This window comes from Homarus americanus, unplaced genomic scaffold (assembly GCF_018991925.1).
Source record: "Homarus americanus isolate GMGI-L3 unplaced genomic scaffold, GMGI_Hamer_2.0 scaffold11022, whole genome shotgun sequence".
Taxonomy (NCBI): Eukaryota; Metazoa; Arthropoda; class Malacostraca; order Decapoda; family Nephropidae; genus Homarus; species Homarus americanus.
Window position 1 is genome coordinate 10841109 of NW_024737068.1, and position 20791 is coordinate 10861899.

Consider the following 20791-nt stretch of genomic DNA (forward strand, 5'->3'; position numbering starts at 1 on the left):
AATGTATGAGTTTTGTATATGTTTGATGACTCTTCATCTATTCTTTGCTCTCAACTCTAATGTGTTCTGCTTACTTTCATATGAATACATACCTCCGTTGAGCATGACTGAGTTTCCATTTTAGACCTTTTCAGATGTATTTGAGGAATTACAGTCTCTCCTCCACTTACGATGGGGTTACGTTACGACGACCAGGTCGTAAGTCGATTGAGTTGTAAATTGAACCAATGAAAATAATATGTAGTACAGTAGGGTCGGGACATACAGAGACTTTATATAAGAATTTTTTTATATCGCGGCTACCAAAATTATCGACATTTTCTTATATACTGTATAGCGATAATTTCATGAGGGAAATTGGGCAGGAAATATTTCAAATTTATCGCGACTACCAAAATTATCGACATTTTCCAACATATAGCGATAAATTTATTTACAGAAGACTCACAACTTAGCGGGATTACGTTCCTGGGACCTCACATAAAGCCAAAAACCGTATAAAGTCAGAAACATGCCTAAAAATCCCCTAAATTACCCATAAAATACGAGTTGAAAAACTTTAAAGTACTTAAATGTACTCTAAAAGACTATAAATTTTATCTCTTGTGCAAAATATATGATGTCTAAATTCAAATTATTATAATAATAATAATAATAATAATAATAATAATAATAATAATAATAATAATAATAATAATAATAATAATTAATGGTTTATTGAAAGAGCATGGCAGCCAGAAGGCTGAAAATATACAGTTACATAATTGGGGAATGGGTCTCTTGATTTACAAATAATATACAAGTAACATAAGTGATACAAATATGATATATAATACCTAGGTGGGGAGAAGCTCAAATTACAGGGCATTTCAACATAGTGACAGAGCAAAAAGTAAGATTGACTGGGAGTGAATACACTGGCTGATTACAAGTTATTGATAATATTTACAATGGTTAGGACTGGGCTGGTCTTATTCACTGTCTTGCAAGGATTCCAGCAATGCAATTTATATTTTGCAAACTTTAGTCTGTGACATTTTATAAGATAAAAACTTTAAGCCTAAAAGCCACAGTCACCCTTACTGAAAGTCGGAGGGGAGTTGATTTATTATGACAGCTGGGCCAGAGAGCAGACAACGGTTACCTAGTGATATTTATTTACCTGCCATATTGGGGGATTTTAAGTTTTTCTCTTAAAACAGAATATAGTATAATTAACATTGCTAGAATTCTTGTAAGATAGTGATTAATTTGAATATAAACATGCTATAGTTTGCATTAGACAGATTTTTTTTTAGTAATTATTAAGTACATTTGACTACAAAGGACTGAAAATTTTCTCTTGTGCAAAATATATGATGTCTATATTCAAATTAATCGCTATCTTGCAAGGAATCCAGCAATGCATTTTAAATTCTGCTAACTTAAGTCTGTGACATTTTTTAAGATAAAATTTTTTAAGCCTAAAACCACCTTCACCCTGGCTCTGAGGATGATCTGTGTTGACAGCCGCATTAGTGTGTATTTATCAGTCATACAGTCTGTTGTTCCAGAATCTAGTGTTCATTGGTGCTTTAGTTAGTAAGAAAATAAACTCATTAAGTCAAGTTTAGTCACTTTTATTGGCCTCCAGAACCTAACCCTATTTTCCCCATTGATTACATGTAATTATATATCGCGATTTAGTATATAGCGAACATCCTTGGACCCTATCTCGCTATACATCCCGACCCTAAAACTTTTTCCTTTTTAACACTTAAGCCTCGGGTTAGAGTGCTGCTGGTAGTACCCCCCACGCGGGGTTAAATCGAGAAAAAAATCAACATAAAAAAGGGGGGGGGGGAATAGTCGGACGTTCTGGAACGTCACCCGGGGCCTAAGGGTTAATACACACAAACTGAGCAGGATACGACGTGGATGCTGTACACACGCGGCAGCATGCCAGCCGAAGTTGTCGTACGGCGTAGTTAGACATTACGACCGAATGTCTGGACTTGAAAATAATGTAAAATATTTTAATACAATACCTGTATAACGTCAATGACCGCGTAAGTCCAGGTTGTCATAAGTCAAGGAGAGACTCGTACATTTTTTTTCAATCCACACCCCCCCCTCCCCCCAGTTAATGTGTGAATAATACACACACTGACTTAATACTTATTCTATTAACTAAGTATATTTTAAAATACAACATAAAAGTACAGGGAGCCCCCCAAATTCACGGGGGTTAGGTTCTCAAAATTGCAGCAAATCACCAAATTCACAAATATAATTTGCTGACCGGTGGGGGACATTTTTACTTGTGTACAAAGAAATGTATATTCCCTTTGTGTTTGCTCTTAGGACAACTATTTCTTTTACCTGTATTGTAAATATGTGTGTGGACACACACACACACACACGCACCTGGCGCTCCTCTCGGAGCAGCCAGGTCAACTGTTAAGCTGGCCCATACCAACTCCCTCCCCGGAATATCAACAAGTTCTCGCCAGAAGTTACACTTTCATTTAGGAAAGGAATGGAACCAGTGTTAAACAGAGGTGAACAGTGGTGAACAGTGCTTAAGTCGGTGAGAACAACTCAACAGTAACAGTCGTATCCAAGTTACCTTCACACAGTGAGGTCCCAGGTACCCAGTGATAACGGCCCGTGAGACCCAACAACAACCAGCGATGTGTTAATCCGTCTACGATAGGAAGGTCTGGGACCACAGCTCACTCATATAACACCATCTGTGAGGGAATTACTACACCACGTCAGGGCCCTCATAATACCATCTGTGAGGGAGTTACTACACCACGTGAGGCCCCTCATAACACCATCTGTGAGGTAATTACTACACCACGTGAGGTCCCTCATAACACCATCTGTGAGGGAATTACTACACCACGTGGTCCCTCATAACACCATCTGTGAGGGAATTACTATACCACATCAGGTCCCTCATAACACCATCTGTGAGGGAACTACTACACCACATGAGGTCCCTCCTAACACCATCTGGGAGGGAGTTACTACACTACGTGTTTGTTGTTCAACACCTACATTAATCTGTATGTTCACTGTATGTTCCTTTACCTTTCTCTAATGAAGGCTTTTGTTAAACCACTAATGTACGTAATAAGTCATTTATGTCCAATGTATATTTTCAGCCTTCGGGCTGCAGAACTTTTTCAATAAACCATTAATTATTAAAACACACAAATAATTAATAATGGGAAAATCCTCTCACAAATAATCAGAAACAATTTTATTAAAAATATGACAGTCTACCCTCAAGTCTGTGCTTTATTAATAAAGTAATAAAGCATGGACTTGAGGGTAGACTTACATTTTTAATAAATTTGTTTCTGATTATTTGTGAGAGGATTTTCCTATTATTATTTATTTGTATGTGTTTTGTCTGTGTGTGTCTACACACACACACACATATTTACAATACAGGTAAAGGAAATTACTGTCTTTAGAACGAATGGCTCCTTGTCCCAGCCGCGAAAATGCCGGCAACTTTAAAACTACCCACAGACATTCTCGGGTACATCAAAGGGTGTCATCCGCAAATAATAGAGGACCGCGAAATAAAAGTCCGCAAACTTGGGGGGCTCCTGTACCAATCTCTAAATAATATAATTTAAACATTAAACTGCCAATATAACGTCTCAGACATTTCATCAGTAACAGATTTGATATGAGCAGCCCTTTTACTTTACTTTCGTGAAACATGCACTTATAATTTCATGTTGAATGATGGATGTTAGAAGACCAAACATATGGAGAATGTAGGCTAGCCTATATAAATATAACTCACCTGTGAAATGTAACAGAAGGATTAGGTGTCTTGCTAAGCTTCTTTTTACATCCATGTGTAGCACACAATGTAGAGAAAGAATAGACCAGCTACACACATCACAGAGACTGCAGGAGTACAACTACCTGCATCAGCTTGCTTGACCTGCCCACCCGGCCGACCTGTCTCCTATACCAATATGGATTGCACTCCAACTCAGCCCATCGCCAACTCGGACTATTACATACCAACTCGGCCCATCTTGGATAACCAACTCGGACCATCACATACCAACTCGGCCCATCTTGGATAACCAGCCCGGACCAGGGCTGCCGCTCATCCGACTGTCTTAGATATTTTGAGCAATATGAACATGTCCAATAAAAGGCAAAGGGAAAACACAATGTTTGAATTAATGTTGTTTAATGAATGCAAAAAATGTAAATACAGCACGTACGCATATACCTGTTACATACGTACAGTATATATGCAAAAATAAATACCTTTATACGTTTATAATCACTTGGTCTTATGACTGCAATCTATTTCTCTCGTCAAATTTATCGATTATTTTCATTTACCCTGTTGGAACATGAAAGTTAATAGGCCATACCACAGGGAAAATACATACATTATATCTCAAAATCCGTAGGCCCTGGGCACTGTGCCCCCTTGATAATCCGGCCCTGTGTGTGTGTATACAGGTATATATAAAGTCGACTGCAAAACTTCCACCTTGCAAAGCGGCATCTCTTTGATCATCAGACGTCAAATCCTTTGATAGTCATGTCACAGTCAGGTTATTCAGCGGCTTTGTGACCTGACAAGCATTGGGTGTCGTTGTCAGGTCTCCAAGTAAAGTGAGGTCACTCTCTGTGGGTACATTGTGTTAGGTCACCTCACGTGAAGTCATGTAATCCATCATCAAACGCGATACCCCTTCTCTTAACGACCACGCTGTTGTATCATCTCAAATCATCTAAGAATCGACTCTGTATCTGTGTTCTTCTGGCTAAATAAACTCAGTCTAATGTGACATTTTTAATTTTGTAATTCATTTATGTACGAGTTTTCACTAACATATGGAACAATGTTTTATTTAAAGAAAAGGTAGTAAATGTTTTATGTTATGATGTTGATATAAATATATGGTAGAATGTTTTAGTTAAAGGTTGGTTATCCGAGATGGTCCGGGTTGGTATTTGATAGGCTGAGTTGGATGCGGGCCAAGTTGGCGATGGGCCAAGTTTTTTTTTAAGATGGGCCAAGTTGGAGGTGCACCACCAAGATGGCCACCACTGACTTCACTCAGAACCAGACAGGCCGCCTCCACCCCTATTGAACATCCTTGGTTGTAGATAAGATGGTGGGATGTGGATAAGATGGTGGGTTGTGGTTAAGATGGTGGGTTGTGGATAAGATGGTGTGTTGTGGTTAAGATGGTGGGTTGTGATTAAGATGGTGGGTTGTGATTAAGATAGAGGGATGTGGTTAAGATGTACATATGTATAACACTGGGTTATAAGTGAAGGAGGAGGAGACACCTCTATTTCTGTTTATACTTACACCATGGATGAAGAAGTCTCCATGCACCCAGGACACAATCCCAAAATTGGTAAACTTGAAAACATGATCCATAATCCACATAATGTTGTTGGACAATCCTTTTCGGGAATTGAAGGCAGCCATTATGAGTGGCACATCCGACGTAGATTGATGATTAAATAGCACCAGTGTTCGTTCAAAGATAAGATCCCAAACCTGTAGGAGATTATTATTATTATTATTATTATTATTATTATTATTATTACCAAATATGTTTGCTTCCAATACAGTACTGTACTAGAGTCAGGGGTTTTTTGTAGCTGATAATACTAGGCTCATAGATAATGTTCAATTAATACTGATATAGTACATTGTAAATTAATCCATATATAACTGTTAAGGATACCCAGTTCCGGCTCGCTTTAATGCCGAATTTAATGTCTATAAGGATATAACTGCTTGAAAAAATTACTTTCAAGATATGAGGAGAAAAAAATTTAAAATAAAAAATATTAACTGTCCAAGTCACTAACAAAATTACGCTTTCGGAGAACACATTCACCAGTACTTCTTTTCTTTTCACTAATTATTATGTACAGTATACCAAGACAAATGACACCAAACATATAAAACAATGGAAAATAATTACCATTTTATATACAGTAGAGTAGAATCAAGTGGAAACACCACATATTCACGTAAAGGTGTCGTTTAAGACTCATATCTTGAAAGTTAACATCTTCAAGTAGCTATATCTTTACTGACATTAAATTGGGCATTAAAGTGAGCCAGAACTGGTTATCCTTATATGGATTTATTTGAGATATATCAACATAAATAAAAAAATCTAACATTTTGTTTGAGCCAATAAGCTACAAGGAGGTGGGACTGTACCGTCAGCTAAAATAAAAAAATAAATAAATATAAATAAATAAAAAATAACATCGTAATTATTATTTTTTATGATTACTATATCAACCCCCCAAAATCCAAATTTTTGTCCCAAACTAGACCAAGGAGTTGAAAGGCAGTCCCCTTCACTAATGTGTTTACAGGGGGTCATTATATAAGCATTCCACAAATCATTATCTTTGATAAACTGTATTTGTTTTAGTATTGTCTTAATTTGATTCCATAGTATGTTTACTATTGCGAGGTTCCTTCTGTCAAATGTAAACAAACACTGGACTGCCACACCGCACAAAACCGGATGACCCCTGTAAATGCACTAGTGAAGGGGACTGTACATGAAGTGAAGGGTACATGAAGTGAGGGGTACATGAAGTGAGGGGTACATGAAGTGAGGGGTACATGAGGTGCGAGGTACAAGAGGTGAGGGGTACAAGAGGTGAGGGGTACAAGAGGTGAGGGGTACAAGAGGTGAGGGGTACATGAAGTGAGGGGTGCATGAGGTGAGAGGTACAAGAGGTGAGGGGTACATGAGATAAGGGGTACATGAAGTAAGGGTACATGAAGTGAGGAGTATATGAAGCGAGGAGTACATGAAGTGAGGGGTACATGAAGTGAGGGGTACATTAAGTGAGGGGTACATGAGGTGAGGGGTACATGAGGTGAGGGATACATGACATGAGTATAACATGAGGGTACATAACATGAAATATGATGGTACATGAAGTGAGGGGTACATGGCGTGAGGGGTACATGACATGAGGTGAGGGTACATGACATGAGGGGTACATAACATGATAACATTACATGAGGGGGTACATGAAGTGAGGGGTACATGAGGTGAGGGGTACATAAAGTGAGGGGTACATGACGTGAGGGGTACATGAAGTGAGGGGTACATGAAGTGAGGGGTACATGAAGTGAGGGGTACATGAAGTGAGGGATACATGAAGTGAGGGGTACATTAAGTGAGGGGTACATGAAGTAAGGGGTACATGAGGTGAGGGATACATGACATGAGGGGTACATATTACAGTATAATCACTATTAATTTTAATATTATATTGTTACCGTCAGTACTAATATACATGTCTGTGCCATACGACTTATATATGCAGAAGTCTCTCGTCCAACATGAGGATTAGGTTCCTTGAAAATGGGATGTTGGAGAAATCCACATTAGGAAAACTTAACTTCTTATGGGAAAACTAACCTAAATAAAGTGTAACTGAAGATCCTGGTGAGTCATGAGTGGGTTCTTGTGGCTTGAAATAGGTAGAGATTGATTTCTGCAAATGACTTCCTCTGCAATTCTTTCAAGAGCCCCCTGTAAGGCACTAAGTTGCTTTCAAGACCCCTCTTCTCCCCTTAACTGCTATCATCGTATTAAGATGATTGACATTTGGCGCAGTGAATTTAAAGCTGTGCACCGAAAATCATAATACGAATGCAAAGTCGATGATTGGTTGACACTCTAGTGAGACACAAGGCTGGTAGAGCCTCAAATAAACTTGCTATCATTATCTTGGAATGATTTGGAATTATTTATGCCTCATCATCCTCCTCCCCTCTTTCTGTCCTCAGTGGCCCCTCACCCACACTTACATGCCACAGTCTGGCTCACCACCACCACCACTCTGCACCAGAAAACCCACCTTTTGCATCATAACAACAACCAGGGCTCAACAGTTGCCAGTTACTCTTCATATCACTTCATAGACTCACAACTTGCCACCCTGGATGAGTACAAAGTTTTTACATGTTTTTTGTGGCTTCTAAATTTTATCTTTAATTTCGTAAAAAACAAAATTTAACTTTCATATGCATGTTTTTTGTGGTATATGTGGTACCCTCAATTTCCCAAATACCACAGTTATTGGGCTTAACATGATACTCCTTTTCAATATGGGGTCAATGTTCAGTTGTCCACCCTTGAGGTCTACCAGCTCACATACCATACAAAGGGAGTTGGAGTCACTGTTATGAAAATCGGCTTCACAGGTTATTCCTCTTCAGCATCCCATAGATTGATTATGTGCAAGCCATATTTTCTTGTAAAGTTATTGACCCAACATTTGCTTGCCTCAAAGTCACTTCCACTACTTGATCCCTGACTACCTGTAATGCATGCATGTAAACAATGCCTTTCGGGAAAACTATTTGCAACCATCCCTCTCTTGTTCACTTGGTCACTGATCCACACTCTCAAAAAGCTTTTCCAATTTTCAAGATTAAGATCTCTCTTAGGTACATGTAACACCTAAGCAGTCACAAATGTAGAAGCTTTGACATTACACTGAATCTTGTTCTCACTTGACTTGTAAACTTTGTACTTCTGGACAAATGTGTGGGTGCCAGTGTGTGGCATTAAATCAAGCACATTGAGAAAACCAATACAGGAAACTCATTTCCTCTCATACAATAATACAAAGTTATTGTAACAATAATTATTCTTATTACTATTATTCTGGATTTTTAATGGCTTACAGTTAAAATCAAGGGTAAAATTATCACAGAGGAGAGCATACTTATATAAAGACAAAGTATAGTTCCAACAAAACAAAATTTTCCACTCAATGGAATCCCCTTGTACAATACCAGTAAGTAGGCTCATGACCTCATGTGTCACCAAGTGGTGCTTTAGGAGAGATTGAGCCCTCACAGGATAAACAAGGATTCATATACAGGGTAATACAGGTACACTTGCCATATTTTCTTACAATTTTATGTATTTTTCATACATCTTGCATGGCGTTAAAGAAAAGAGTCAGCTGTAATATAATAATATAAAAACAGTATCATCAAACAGGACTTTAAGAAAATTGTAAAACAAACATTATGTCACAGAATAATATAATAGAAAGCTGCCTCAGTTACTTACATCATCACCTAACTCCACAACATGGTAGCCAGTGCTATAAGACCAAAGAGCTACCATGGAGAGTAGCCAGCGGAACATGATGCCTTCCACAACCCAGTATGTTGATGTGGCAAACCATTTGAGGGGCTGAAGAACGAATATCCAACAGAAGTGGACTGGGATACAGTAGAAGTTGTTTAATGTACACACTATAATCCGCAGTGCCGCCCTCAGTCCCATATATAATCTGTAAAAAGAGGGGATGTTGTAAGTTCAACTGAATGTCTGATAATGTCCACCACAAGATGAATCCAAGCATAGAAGTAATCAAAAAGAGTGTGTGATGAAAACCAATATCTTATTCTAAAGACATGGATTATATTATGAAGGTCTTTGCACTAAACCAAAATGAGCTTCAATTTACAATTTTGGTATAAATGACTTAGCAATAGTTCACCAGTTACAGTAGGAAGCAGTGAGTTGTGAGCAACAAGTCAGCAGCCAAGCAAGTCAAACTTCAACCAGCTCAGCCATAGTCAGACTGCCAGGCATCAAATTATTCAGTCCCTGTCTAATTTTGATGGTGTCAAATTGGCTCCCTGGTAGCTGGTTTTCCCTAACAGTACTCTAATTGGAAAATGGATAAAGTGCTGTCTTATGCACTTGTCATTATTCTGGGTTTGTGTTGAGGGTTTTGCTTTTGTTAAATCTGATAACTACTTAACTGATACCCACCCAGTGTGTTGGTGTAGGGGAAACAACAATACCCAAACCAAGTCAAGGAGTCATTTGTCCCTAATTTATACATCACTGAAAAATTACATAACAAAAGCTTTAATAAAAAAAATAAAAAAAGGGATAAATGTATGTCAAATCAATTCATGGGAAGCAGCCATGTTAACATCCAGAGCATCTAAGTGGCTTCACAATTTGGGAGTCCTATCTTGAAGTTGAACTTGGAACTCAGTGACTCATGATCCCCCTCCCTTTGGTTATTATCGAAGTCAACAGGACTTGAACTGTTTAATGTCTAATAACTCCGTTATGGCTCAACCGGATAAATTGATATGGCTTACAGTGCCCCCCCCCCAAAACCCCCCCGCTGGGTGGGCCCACAACTTCATGGAAGCCCCCTTTTGATATTCCTGGATCCGCCCCTGGTATCTCGGCTGACGTGTTATTCATTACTCATTACTTTTACTACTTTAAATGGTCAATTGTTGTCTTTAAAGATCCATTAATCATTAAACCCAGAAGTCATGGTTATGATTCATCAGCCACTTAGTTTCAGGTTCAGCCATAAATTGGAATTTCAGGATAAATCTTTAATTTTCGAAAAATACAGTAATCAAGAAAAATGGAAGATTAAACAGGAAATCCCAATTTATTGGTGACAGTATGAGACAAGTTACTTGTCAGTTTCCACTAACTACAACTCCTCCTGGCAGAGTCTACGCAGTGTAAGGGGGCTCTTAATTATTCTAGCAGTAAGTCCTTCTGTCTTCTGGATCAGTGTAAATTTCTGCAGAACATCTCCTTGCCCATTAATCCAAGACTGAATCAACATTTAAATTTCCCAGCCTATGAGGCTTCAGGCTCATTAGAATACTGTATGCCTAACTATGAAGGTTCTTTTAACACCTCAGAACCATTAAGAGCCATAAATAAGGACAATGCTCTGACCCAAAAGATTTCTAAATGATGAGGAACCTTACCATAGGAGTAAAATCAAGTAACCCCTTTCACCAAAAATCATTTAATGGAATTTTGTCAATCCTCCATTTACTGTCTATGGGTCATTAATAAGTGGCATTTGGGGGAGATCGTCTTGTGTCATTTGAACTAATCATTATCATCCTAGCTAGAAAGTCAACCAATTAAAGTGTCGCACCTAAACCTGATGATGGGAACCATGTTCGAACAATTTAATTTTTTTTATCCTCACAGATTCTGTATCTCTCTCTGGGACCACAGTTTTTTCATTCATACATCCTAGTCCTGCCTTCCCCAGCCTTCCTCCCTTGATTTATACATACCATTATTCCTTTATCTCTACTTATGTTGCCAAACTATCTCAATTTCCTTATTCATAATTTTTCAAGTATACATATTGCTCCAACCAATCTTACCACTGTACAAGCTCAACAAGGAAAAATCTGGCTGTGATAAAACTAAAAGTGAGAAAACAGTACATTTTCACCAATTTGCTATGTTATGCGATGAACCTACCTGGTAAACAAAACCTGCATGAACTCAATCCATATGACCCAGTTTCTTTAATGTTTTGTGAGACATATTTATATAAAGGATACAAAAATTTACCTTTATTTTTTTCACTTTGAAAACCAAAATAAGAATATTCATTATCATTGTATCAGTGTGAAAAATAAGACTCATTTTGTCTGAAAAAGTTTTGAATTGTTTTAAAGTAACTTCATATTGCAGTAACTTCATGGAACCTCAAATGGAGCTATGAATGAGATGCTTCCCAATACAACATAGAATAAAATCATTCTTATATAGAACAAAGTTCACTAATTTAGGCCTTGAGTATTAAAATCTGAGGAAATAATCTCCTCATCAAGGCAAAAAATATCAACACCTGTTGAAAACTATCTCCATCAAAGGTGCATGAAAGAGAATATCATGCACTAAGTCTGTCCATCTGTCAGAAATAGAATCTTGGGGTTTTCAATACAGGAGAGAGAGTAAGTTCTGCTATACCAATAAATCATAAGTGAGAAAAAAGCCAATCATCATACAAGTGAGCATAAGCACTGGGGCTAGTTGTAACTGCATAACAACAAACTTATCACATCTTAAAAGGTTTGAATATGCTTCCAGCTGCAGCAAAACACAGAAGCAAGGCAAGACCATTGTAGGTGGTGGTCAGCTTAAACATGGTTGGGCCACACCCCCACAGGCAGTTTTCTAGCTACTGGAGAGACTAATTTGATGATCCCTAGTGACATCAGTGAAGTTCTTTAAAAGATTTATAAGTTCAACTCACTGATACAGAGGTAGCACATAATGTATGCCAAAGAAAAGAACAAAAAATTCATTGGCCAATACTATACGAGCACTGACTTAACTCTCCCTCTTATTATGTTGATGTAAGTTAGGATCATTGTGCACTGACTAATACTGTCATTCTGTCTTTCAATCACCAGTTTTTGAAAGGCCAATACGAGGTGTGTATAGGCACTATTCATCACTCACTTCAAACAAGAAAGTAGAGGAAAGATGGTGCAGCAAACACTGAAGCTGTTGAGAATTTAAAATAAACAAATATGAAAACAAGCTCTCAAAGATGGTCTAAGCAGTCTGGTGGCCACAGGTAACATGTGAGGGTTGAAGCACATAAACTCTAGTTATGGCTGTCTTGGGTTTCAAGATGCAAGTGAATCTTCCCACTGCAACGTAACCTACTGATAGACAAGTCAGAACCCAATGACCATGGTAGGCTCAGCTGAGGGTGTTATAGTTGGTGGCATCTAATGTATTGTCTAATGGTACACCCTGCTGCTATATGGCATCACGAAAATTGTGACCAAGTCCCAGGTTGCTGATTTGACTTTCTGCCTCATTTACACACAATTGTAGGGTCTCAATTGTTTCTTTTACCATTGACAACACAACATACATATATTGTTACTCATTCTTGATTTTTTTTCATTTTTGTATTTCTAAATGGTTCTTTATTATTATTACATCCTCCCCCAGACACCGATGTGGGTCAGTGACCTGTGCCCGGGTGGGCTAATCCTCGTAAAAAAAAAAAAAAAAAACTCAGGTCACCATCACTGGCCAATAGGATATAGAAGACCACTTAAGTGTTCATACTCAGTTAGTCAGCAATTGATCCATGGCATTTATAAACCAAACATATTTTTACTAATCTATTAATACAGGCGTTTTTCTACTTACGAACGCGTTACGTTCCTGAGGCTTGTTTGTAAGTCCAACTTTACTCTTGTAAATACCAAACATATTGTAAAAAAATGAAAAGATTATGGATATTTAGTACAGCTATAACCTTTAATACAGCCTTAAAACCTGGCTCACTCTTCTCCTCTTAGGTAATGTTTGTTCTATCTGGAATTTTCTTCAAAATAATCCAGTCTCATTCACATTAAACACTTATTTTGGCAGGTAACCCCCCTCAGTGATGATGTTTGTATCTCTGAAAGTTTGTAAGTTTAACGTTCTTAAGTAGAGGAGCACCTGTATACAGTGATCACCCCATTAGCCAGAATCCTCAAACCCCAGTACTCTCCAATAACCAGAATGGAAATCATGCTAGAAAATTTCCGGGAAAACTCTCTCCATTCTGGGTCTGTGAACAAGTTTCCGGGGATGAAAATCGGCCTCATTTTCCCCCCAAAATTCCTAGAAAATCTCTCCAAACCTCTTCATTCTGGGCCTGGAAATAAATTTTCCTGGAGTTTCGAGAGATTGCATCATGCTTCAATACGCCCCCACATGTCAGGTGTGTGGGTGGCCTAGCTACTTGGATCTCTTAGTTCATATTCTGCTGCCAGTGTGAAAAGTTGTTCCTTTGATAGCTGCTGTTTTTGCATACAATTTGTGTTGTGCAGTACTTGTACTGTACATTACTGTACCAGAAAACAATCAGCCAAGAATACAGTGTTTACAGTGATTACAGTTATGTATACTGTACTCTACATTCAGTAAGTGAGAAACACTGGAGAACCTTAGCTTTCACTTTTATTCAAGACATCTTCAAGTCATGAGACCCACTAATCCTCACTCCAACAATGGGTGGACCTGACATTGCATCAGGTGTAGTCAGGAACATGAGACCCACTAATCCCCTACCCACCTCCATCGCAAGTGTTAAAGACGTAAAAAGTGGTTACATTCAGCAGTGGACAGTGTCTGCCTATTCTAGGCTCAAGATGACAGCAACTGCTGGAGAATTGATTTATGTATGTAAGAGAGAAGTGAATTGATTTGTCTTCTCCAGGATGACGCCTAGACTCTATACTGAAGCTCTGTGATGAACAAACAATACAGTACAGTACATTATACAGGTTGTACCTCTCTAGTCCGGCAACCTCAGGACCTGACCGGTGCCGGACCATGGAAATTGCCGGACCATGGAAATTCACCCTTTTCCTGGATAGATAGTGACTTGTGCTTATGCCTGGAAGCACTAGCACCACTTTCTCTGCGTCATGGTCTCTTTGAAGACATATTGAAGGGTTAAATGTCGTATAGTAGCTTCTTAAATTTCGCGAGTTTTTAATTCTTAACGTATTTTATTGGAACACACAAAAAAATAAATAAATAAAAATTTTGACAGCGGAAACTTGAATTTCGACGGGTTTGAACGGCCCGCCAATGTGCAGACGACGTGCATAATAGTGTAAACAGCGTCATTTCTCTTATGTACAAAAGATTCATTATTGTTTACTACTGAATGTCTTTTTTATTGAATTAATGTTTATGTGTGCAAAATGAGCAATACAATTCATTAATAATACGTAGAATATTAAAACACACGAGGAAATGACAAAGCATTGTTTTCGTTGATTACAAAACCAGTGACTGACTGGTTCTACATATAAAACTGAAGAAAATAAGACCTTGGTTGTAGCTGTAGTAAAATTAATATGGTTGTTTTAAGTAATGTTATTTAATGTTAATAAATGGAACAATAGAAGTAGCTAACGATAATGGTAAAGAAAAAAGAGAGATCGCATATGTAAGTGCGCATGCGCACACGTGAAAACATATCGTCATTACTTTACATAAGAATATGAAAGCAACACTTATTTACTGTTCATATATATTTTAATTAATGTTTCTGAATTTGTTTTTATTGAATTAATGTACGTGTGTGCAAAATTAACAATACAATTTATTAATAATACGTGGAATATTAGAGGAGACGAGACGGCTGCCGGCATTGTTTATGTTAAAGCTTACGAAACCAGTGACTGATTGGTTCTACATATAAAACTGAAGAAAATAAGACCCTGAGTTTAGCTGTAGTAAAATTAATGTAAAAAAGGAATATGGTTGCTTGAAGTACCTGTAATGTTATTTAATGTTAATAAATGGAACAATATAAGTAGCTAACCATTAATGGTAAAAAAAAAGTGAGACTGCTCGTATGTAAGTGCGCACATGTGAAAATATATCGTCATTACTCTACATAAGAATATGAAAGCAACACTTATTTACTGCTCATATATATATTGAAGGGTTAAATGTTGTACTCTGTAAAGACAAGCAGAGAGAGAGAGAGAGTGCAGCCGAACTGCCGGATGTAAACAAACCTTAATTTCCCGCGGCTTTTTTTTTTTTTTTTAAGGGGATTAGCCCAGCCGGGCATAGGTCACTGACCCACATTGGGGTCTGAGGGGCAAAAATTTAATACTCCTGTAATAATAATAATATTTCAGATAAGTAAAAAAAAAATGCTGCCTATCTACCTATTGGACAAACCAAAATCGTTCCGGACCACGGGAGTTTCCGGACCACAGAATGCCGGACTAGAGAGGTACAACCTGTATGCAGTATAATAGTAGTACAGTATACATTTTGTCTACAGTACAGTATTTACAATATATTGTCTGTGTACAGTGGTGTTTGAGTAAATAAATACAGCTCCGTGTGAGAAACGTTGTTAAGACTCAGGAAAATTTTCCCGTGAAGATTGGAAAATTCCAGTCTTTGCTGTGAAACAGATCCATTCAAATCTTGTACGCCCATATCATCAAAGATTTTTTTTTATAATATATTTATTTAATCAAACTTTTAGATAAACTATTCAGAATTCTTTTGATAAGAAAATGGTACAGTGGTCCCTCGGTTAATGAACACAATTCGTTCCACAGAGTCGTTCGTTAACCGAAAATTTCATTAACCGAATCCATTGTTTCAATGGGATATTGGGTAATTGGTTCCAGCTCACAGAAAAGTACATACAAAGTAAAAAAAAAATTAGAAGTGGGGGTGGAGGAGAAGGGAGAAGAGAAGGAAGTGGGGATGGAGGAGAAATCACCTTTCAGGGGACCCATGCTTGATGCAGTCATTTCACCAATAAAATTTTAAGTTCACTAGGAGTAATTCAAGATTATTTTATTTAAATCAACACTGCACTGCGCTATATATTATCAATATGTTAACTAAATTTCAGAATGGTCAATAATTTCAATATAAAAATGCAAAAATATTCAAGACACCAACAAAACCGATGTTCACTCCACTGTCAACAAAGCCAAACTGACGCATGGTGGCTGAGTCAAGCGGCTGATGGGCGCACAAAAAACTAGTTCTCTGCACTGCATATATTATCAATATGTCAACTAAATTTTAAAATGACTAATAATTTTAATATAAAAAATGCAAAAATATTAACGAGCACAATTTTCTTGATATTTACTCCACTGGAAATGAATGTAAACACAAAACAGATTACTGAATTGGCAGACTAGCCCATCAACTGATCAGCTGATGCTCAAAACAAAACGTGTTGTTAGAAAAGGATTTCGTTAATTGAAGTTTTGTTCGTTAACTGAATTGAAGATCCTTATGGGAGGTAATTCGTTAACCGAAATTTCGTTAATCGAACCGTTTGTTAACCGAGGGACCACTGTATTTCTAAGCTAACCGTAAATATTTTCGCTCATGCTTGCAGTCTAAATGTAATGGGAGAGTGCTTGTCCATGTGAAATGAGATGATGACATGCGTAGTATAAAGTCAAGAAGAAATGTGTAGTTAAGACTCTCTTAGACTCTCAGAAAACTTTCCTCAGTACCCACAAACATTCTAGGGATGTGGGTTAGTCTCTGTCTGTGCAAGATGCATAGTTTAGACTCTCAGAAACTTTCCCCAATACAGAATACCCAGAAAAATTCTGGGGCTGTGGAATTTTTCCAGGTTTGAAAGAGTCGTCTCATTACTCAGAAATCTTTCTAGCTCTGCACCAATTGTTCCGGCAAATGGGGGAAATCACTGTACACATTTCCTCATTGTTCTTTTATCTTGTTAATACCCATTAATCAGTGTTCACTAATCAATCACGCCAGCAATTGACTCAACACTCTTTTATCCGAGTTAACAAGACCACATGAGGTGAACACATGGCAAAAATATCTCCTTACTCAATCTAGGTTCACTGAACAGTTTGGTTTTTACAGAACTAACTTATGTACCTATAGGGTAGTACATAACTTTTTAGATTTTCAATTATCCCACTACAGTATTTCCAATAAATAAGTACTACATACCTTATGTCACACCCAAATTATATTCAGTTCAAAAGACAGTGCCAATATAATACAACAAAACAAATTCACAAAAGTACCATACAATGGTGCGAATCAAACCTCAAAATATATCTCCAGCTTCTCATTACAAAATCAAAAGCTGTAATAGATTGCAACTACACAATGGCATATACAATAACTAATTAAATAGTGTGTACTAATTCTGCTAAGTATTTGCTGGTGCTTTACTCAAGTATAAAAATTTCAGAACAATGAATGAACGGTGGTGAATGGTATCTAAATACAGCTGAAAATCAAATAGGATTTCTATGGATAACTGGGATAAGGAAAATAAATATCACAAATATGTATAAAAGGTATAACGCCGAAAGCTATCAGTTTTATTGTGGGTGAGAAAAATTAAAATTTTTTTTTTACTAATTCAAAAATTATTTTAAAACAGAATCACAAGCCAGTTGCAATCTACGAGCTTTTTTGCAAATTACCAGCGACATAATTGCAATATGTGAAAGCACTGACGCAGACTACACCTTCCTCCATGTGTCCAATTTACTTACATTTTGCATAATTTCCCAGAAAGAGATGAACTAGAGAGACACCAATAAAAAAGTAAAGTAACTCTAAATAGCCATATTATCACATTTATCCATATACAGTAATATAAATGATTCTTGACAAAGTTAATACTGTACACCATATTTCATTATTAAATCTGTGGCAACATGTGCAAATAAAAACTACCCACCACCAAACTTAACACTTGCAACCTGGGAAGGATCACCCAAAAATTAGCCACCCTAACTTATTTCACTGATGATTAAACATACTAATGCTACCTGAGGGTGTTAGGTTAGTGTAGTGTAGTAATTCTCAAGGTGAAATAAGCTGGGGTGTTAATGTTCGTGTGGTCCCTTATGAAATAGAGTACTGTACAGTCTCCCCCAAAAAAGTATTGTCAAATTTTCCGTCACTACACTTTGAAACAGTAGACGAAAAGCTTTGATATGATCCCCAGCGCATCATCATAAGTTGGTATGCCTGCTCACCACATCAACAACAGCTACAGATGGGGGTAGGATTGGGAGAGAGAGTCATCCGTGTATGGCATACTAGATACTGTATTTCAATAAAACAAGATATCCATTAAACTATACTATATTATTGTATGTATTGTTTGAAAACATATACCCTGTACATACTCCTTCACGCTCAAAGGTCACGGATGTAAAACAACAATCGTTCAGAAACAGGTCGAGCAACATTGCTCTGAAAGCCTCAATACACATCGACCCCATGGCTAACGATACTTTTTTGGGGGGCCTGTAAATAAAAATATAGTTAAAGTGAACCAGAATTGTCTACAGTATTACAGAATAGATATCCCATGTAATCGGTTACTGGGATACAGAGAATTGTGAATTTTGTACTGTACCTGTATAGTGAATGGTTAAAGAGAATTATAATACTGTAATGTGTTACAGTGGACAGAGAATTATTCTGTATACTGTACCTGCAATGTTTATAAACATGTTGAATTAATGTAAACTTGTATGACGACTTTTGCTTAATAAATATTTTCTATCTAATACAAGACATGAGTAAACTATCATAATTAAATTGCATTCAGGAGACACAGTGAATTATAAATTTATTGTTAAACTGTATCAAATAAATTGTTTCAAGATATTTATACGATAGACTGGCTTCAAGTTAAATACAAATTCTGCAATATTCATTTATTAGAAAAATAATGTCTCCCATAAAATTTCCTCAAAATTTATAAAAATTTCCATAAAAGCAGAAATTAATGGAGTTACATTTGAAAATCACATTAACAGACAAACTTGGAAGAGCTGTGCAAAATTTAAGCTGAATGAAGATCCACACTGAACTGACACATAAACATCTTGATTATTATTAAACATTTGGAACTAAATCAATATAATTTTTTCAAGGTAGTTTTAATTAGTCTCATATGCACTTTAGTTGTGTTCAGCAGTGAAGGACTATACAGTACAGTACTACCAGAAATGTCTGTCGTCATTGTCCCATTACTGTACAGTGCTTAGTTATAACATCTGGAAGACATTTTCAAATAATAATTTCTCATTCTTCATCCTTCATATTTCTCACCTGTATTTTTCCTAATGAGAGTAATTGCTGTCAGTCATATTTCTCTTCACACATACAGTACAGTACTGTACTGTACTCTTGTCCAGGATCATTTTGCATGTGTTAAGCTCTTTAGGGGACATGAATAATCAATATTCTACTGCTAAATAACTAAAAGGATGTTATGAGCTAAAAATAGATATTAAAAAAATCTGTAAAATCTTGGCCACAAATAACAAGTGCCTATGGTAAAGATTTTTACCTCTCTCGATCAAGTCTACGGTGTCCTGCATTGCTATCCATGGTGGGGTCAATAAACTAGTGGAGGACATTCAGCACAAGGCAGCAGCAGCACTCGACAGCCAAGGTAAACAGGTTAGGAGTCTCGGGTGATCAGATCTTCCACCTTCATCCTTATTATCTGACAAAGATAATGAGAATGATAAACATGAGTGTGAGAGACTTAGTCATAACTTTTGATCCCCACTATTATCTAATTACTGTATTTTTTTTACTTATAAACTCACATTAAAACCACACTCTTAAGCATCAAATCATACTCAGAGTATTAAAATTAACATATACTGTATTTAATAAACTTAGCACTAATAATAATTAGTCATCAAGAGTACTGACAACAGCTATATGTACAGTTCACTTATTTTATGGAGGAGAAAATAATAAAATCACCAGATACAGTAACTTCTAATACCTTCTTCAATTTCACTGCACCTTATTACAAAAAATTACACATATATATTATAGTAACAGTTTAAAAAAAAAAGCTGGCAAAGAGGGACAGAATGTTTGGTTTGGTACAGTTCTACACACTATGTAAACCCACCAAGAGTAGTGGGCAACCATAGCAGTGTGTGCGTTCCTGCAAAAATTTTTGGGCCACAACTTTCTTTCCACCTGTTAACTTTGAGAAAATTATTAAGATTATAACTATACTGTACTGTATATCACATCAACATGCATGTATAAAGTAACCATTTAATAAATAAATAAATATACCAGTGTGGGTTACCCACAATTACCTAATAGCTGCTCTCCATACTGAATACAGTATGTATATATATATATATATATATATATATATATATATATATATATATATATATATATATATATATATATATATATATATATATATATATATATATATATATATATATATATATATATATTCAGTATTTAAAGACAATAATACAGTTAAAAACAACAAAGAACTTTGTTATAAATTTCAGCATTATGAATGTATACAGTACTAACTACTGTAATACATTCTGATAAGGAGAGGGTCAAGTATGAGG

The 20791-nt window shown here is 36.7% G+C and overlaps 1 protein-coding gene across 2 annotated transcripts in view; it reads right to left on the bottom strand.

Annotated features, from left to right (window-relative positions):
* LOC121872955 (acyl-CoA:lysophosphatidylglycerol acyltransferase 1-like) overlaps positions 1-20791 on the bottom strand; it is a 45531-nt gene that overhangs the window by 15885 nt on the left and 8855 nt on the right. For both annotated transcript variants that reach the window (XM_042376098.1, XM_042376099.1), the window contains exons 3-5: positions 19738-19896; positions 9123-9348; positions 5354-5548 (exon numbers count right to left, since the gene is read on the bottom strand). In XM_042376098.1, the coding sequence (XP_042232032.1) occupies positions 5354-5548; positions 9123-9348; positions 19738-19778 (462 nt within the window). In that variant the 5' untranslated portion in view covers positions 19779-19896. The remainder of the gene's footprint in view (positions 1-5353; positions 5549-9122; positions 9349-19737; positions 19897-20791) is intronic.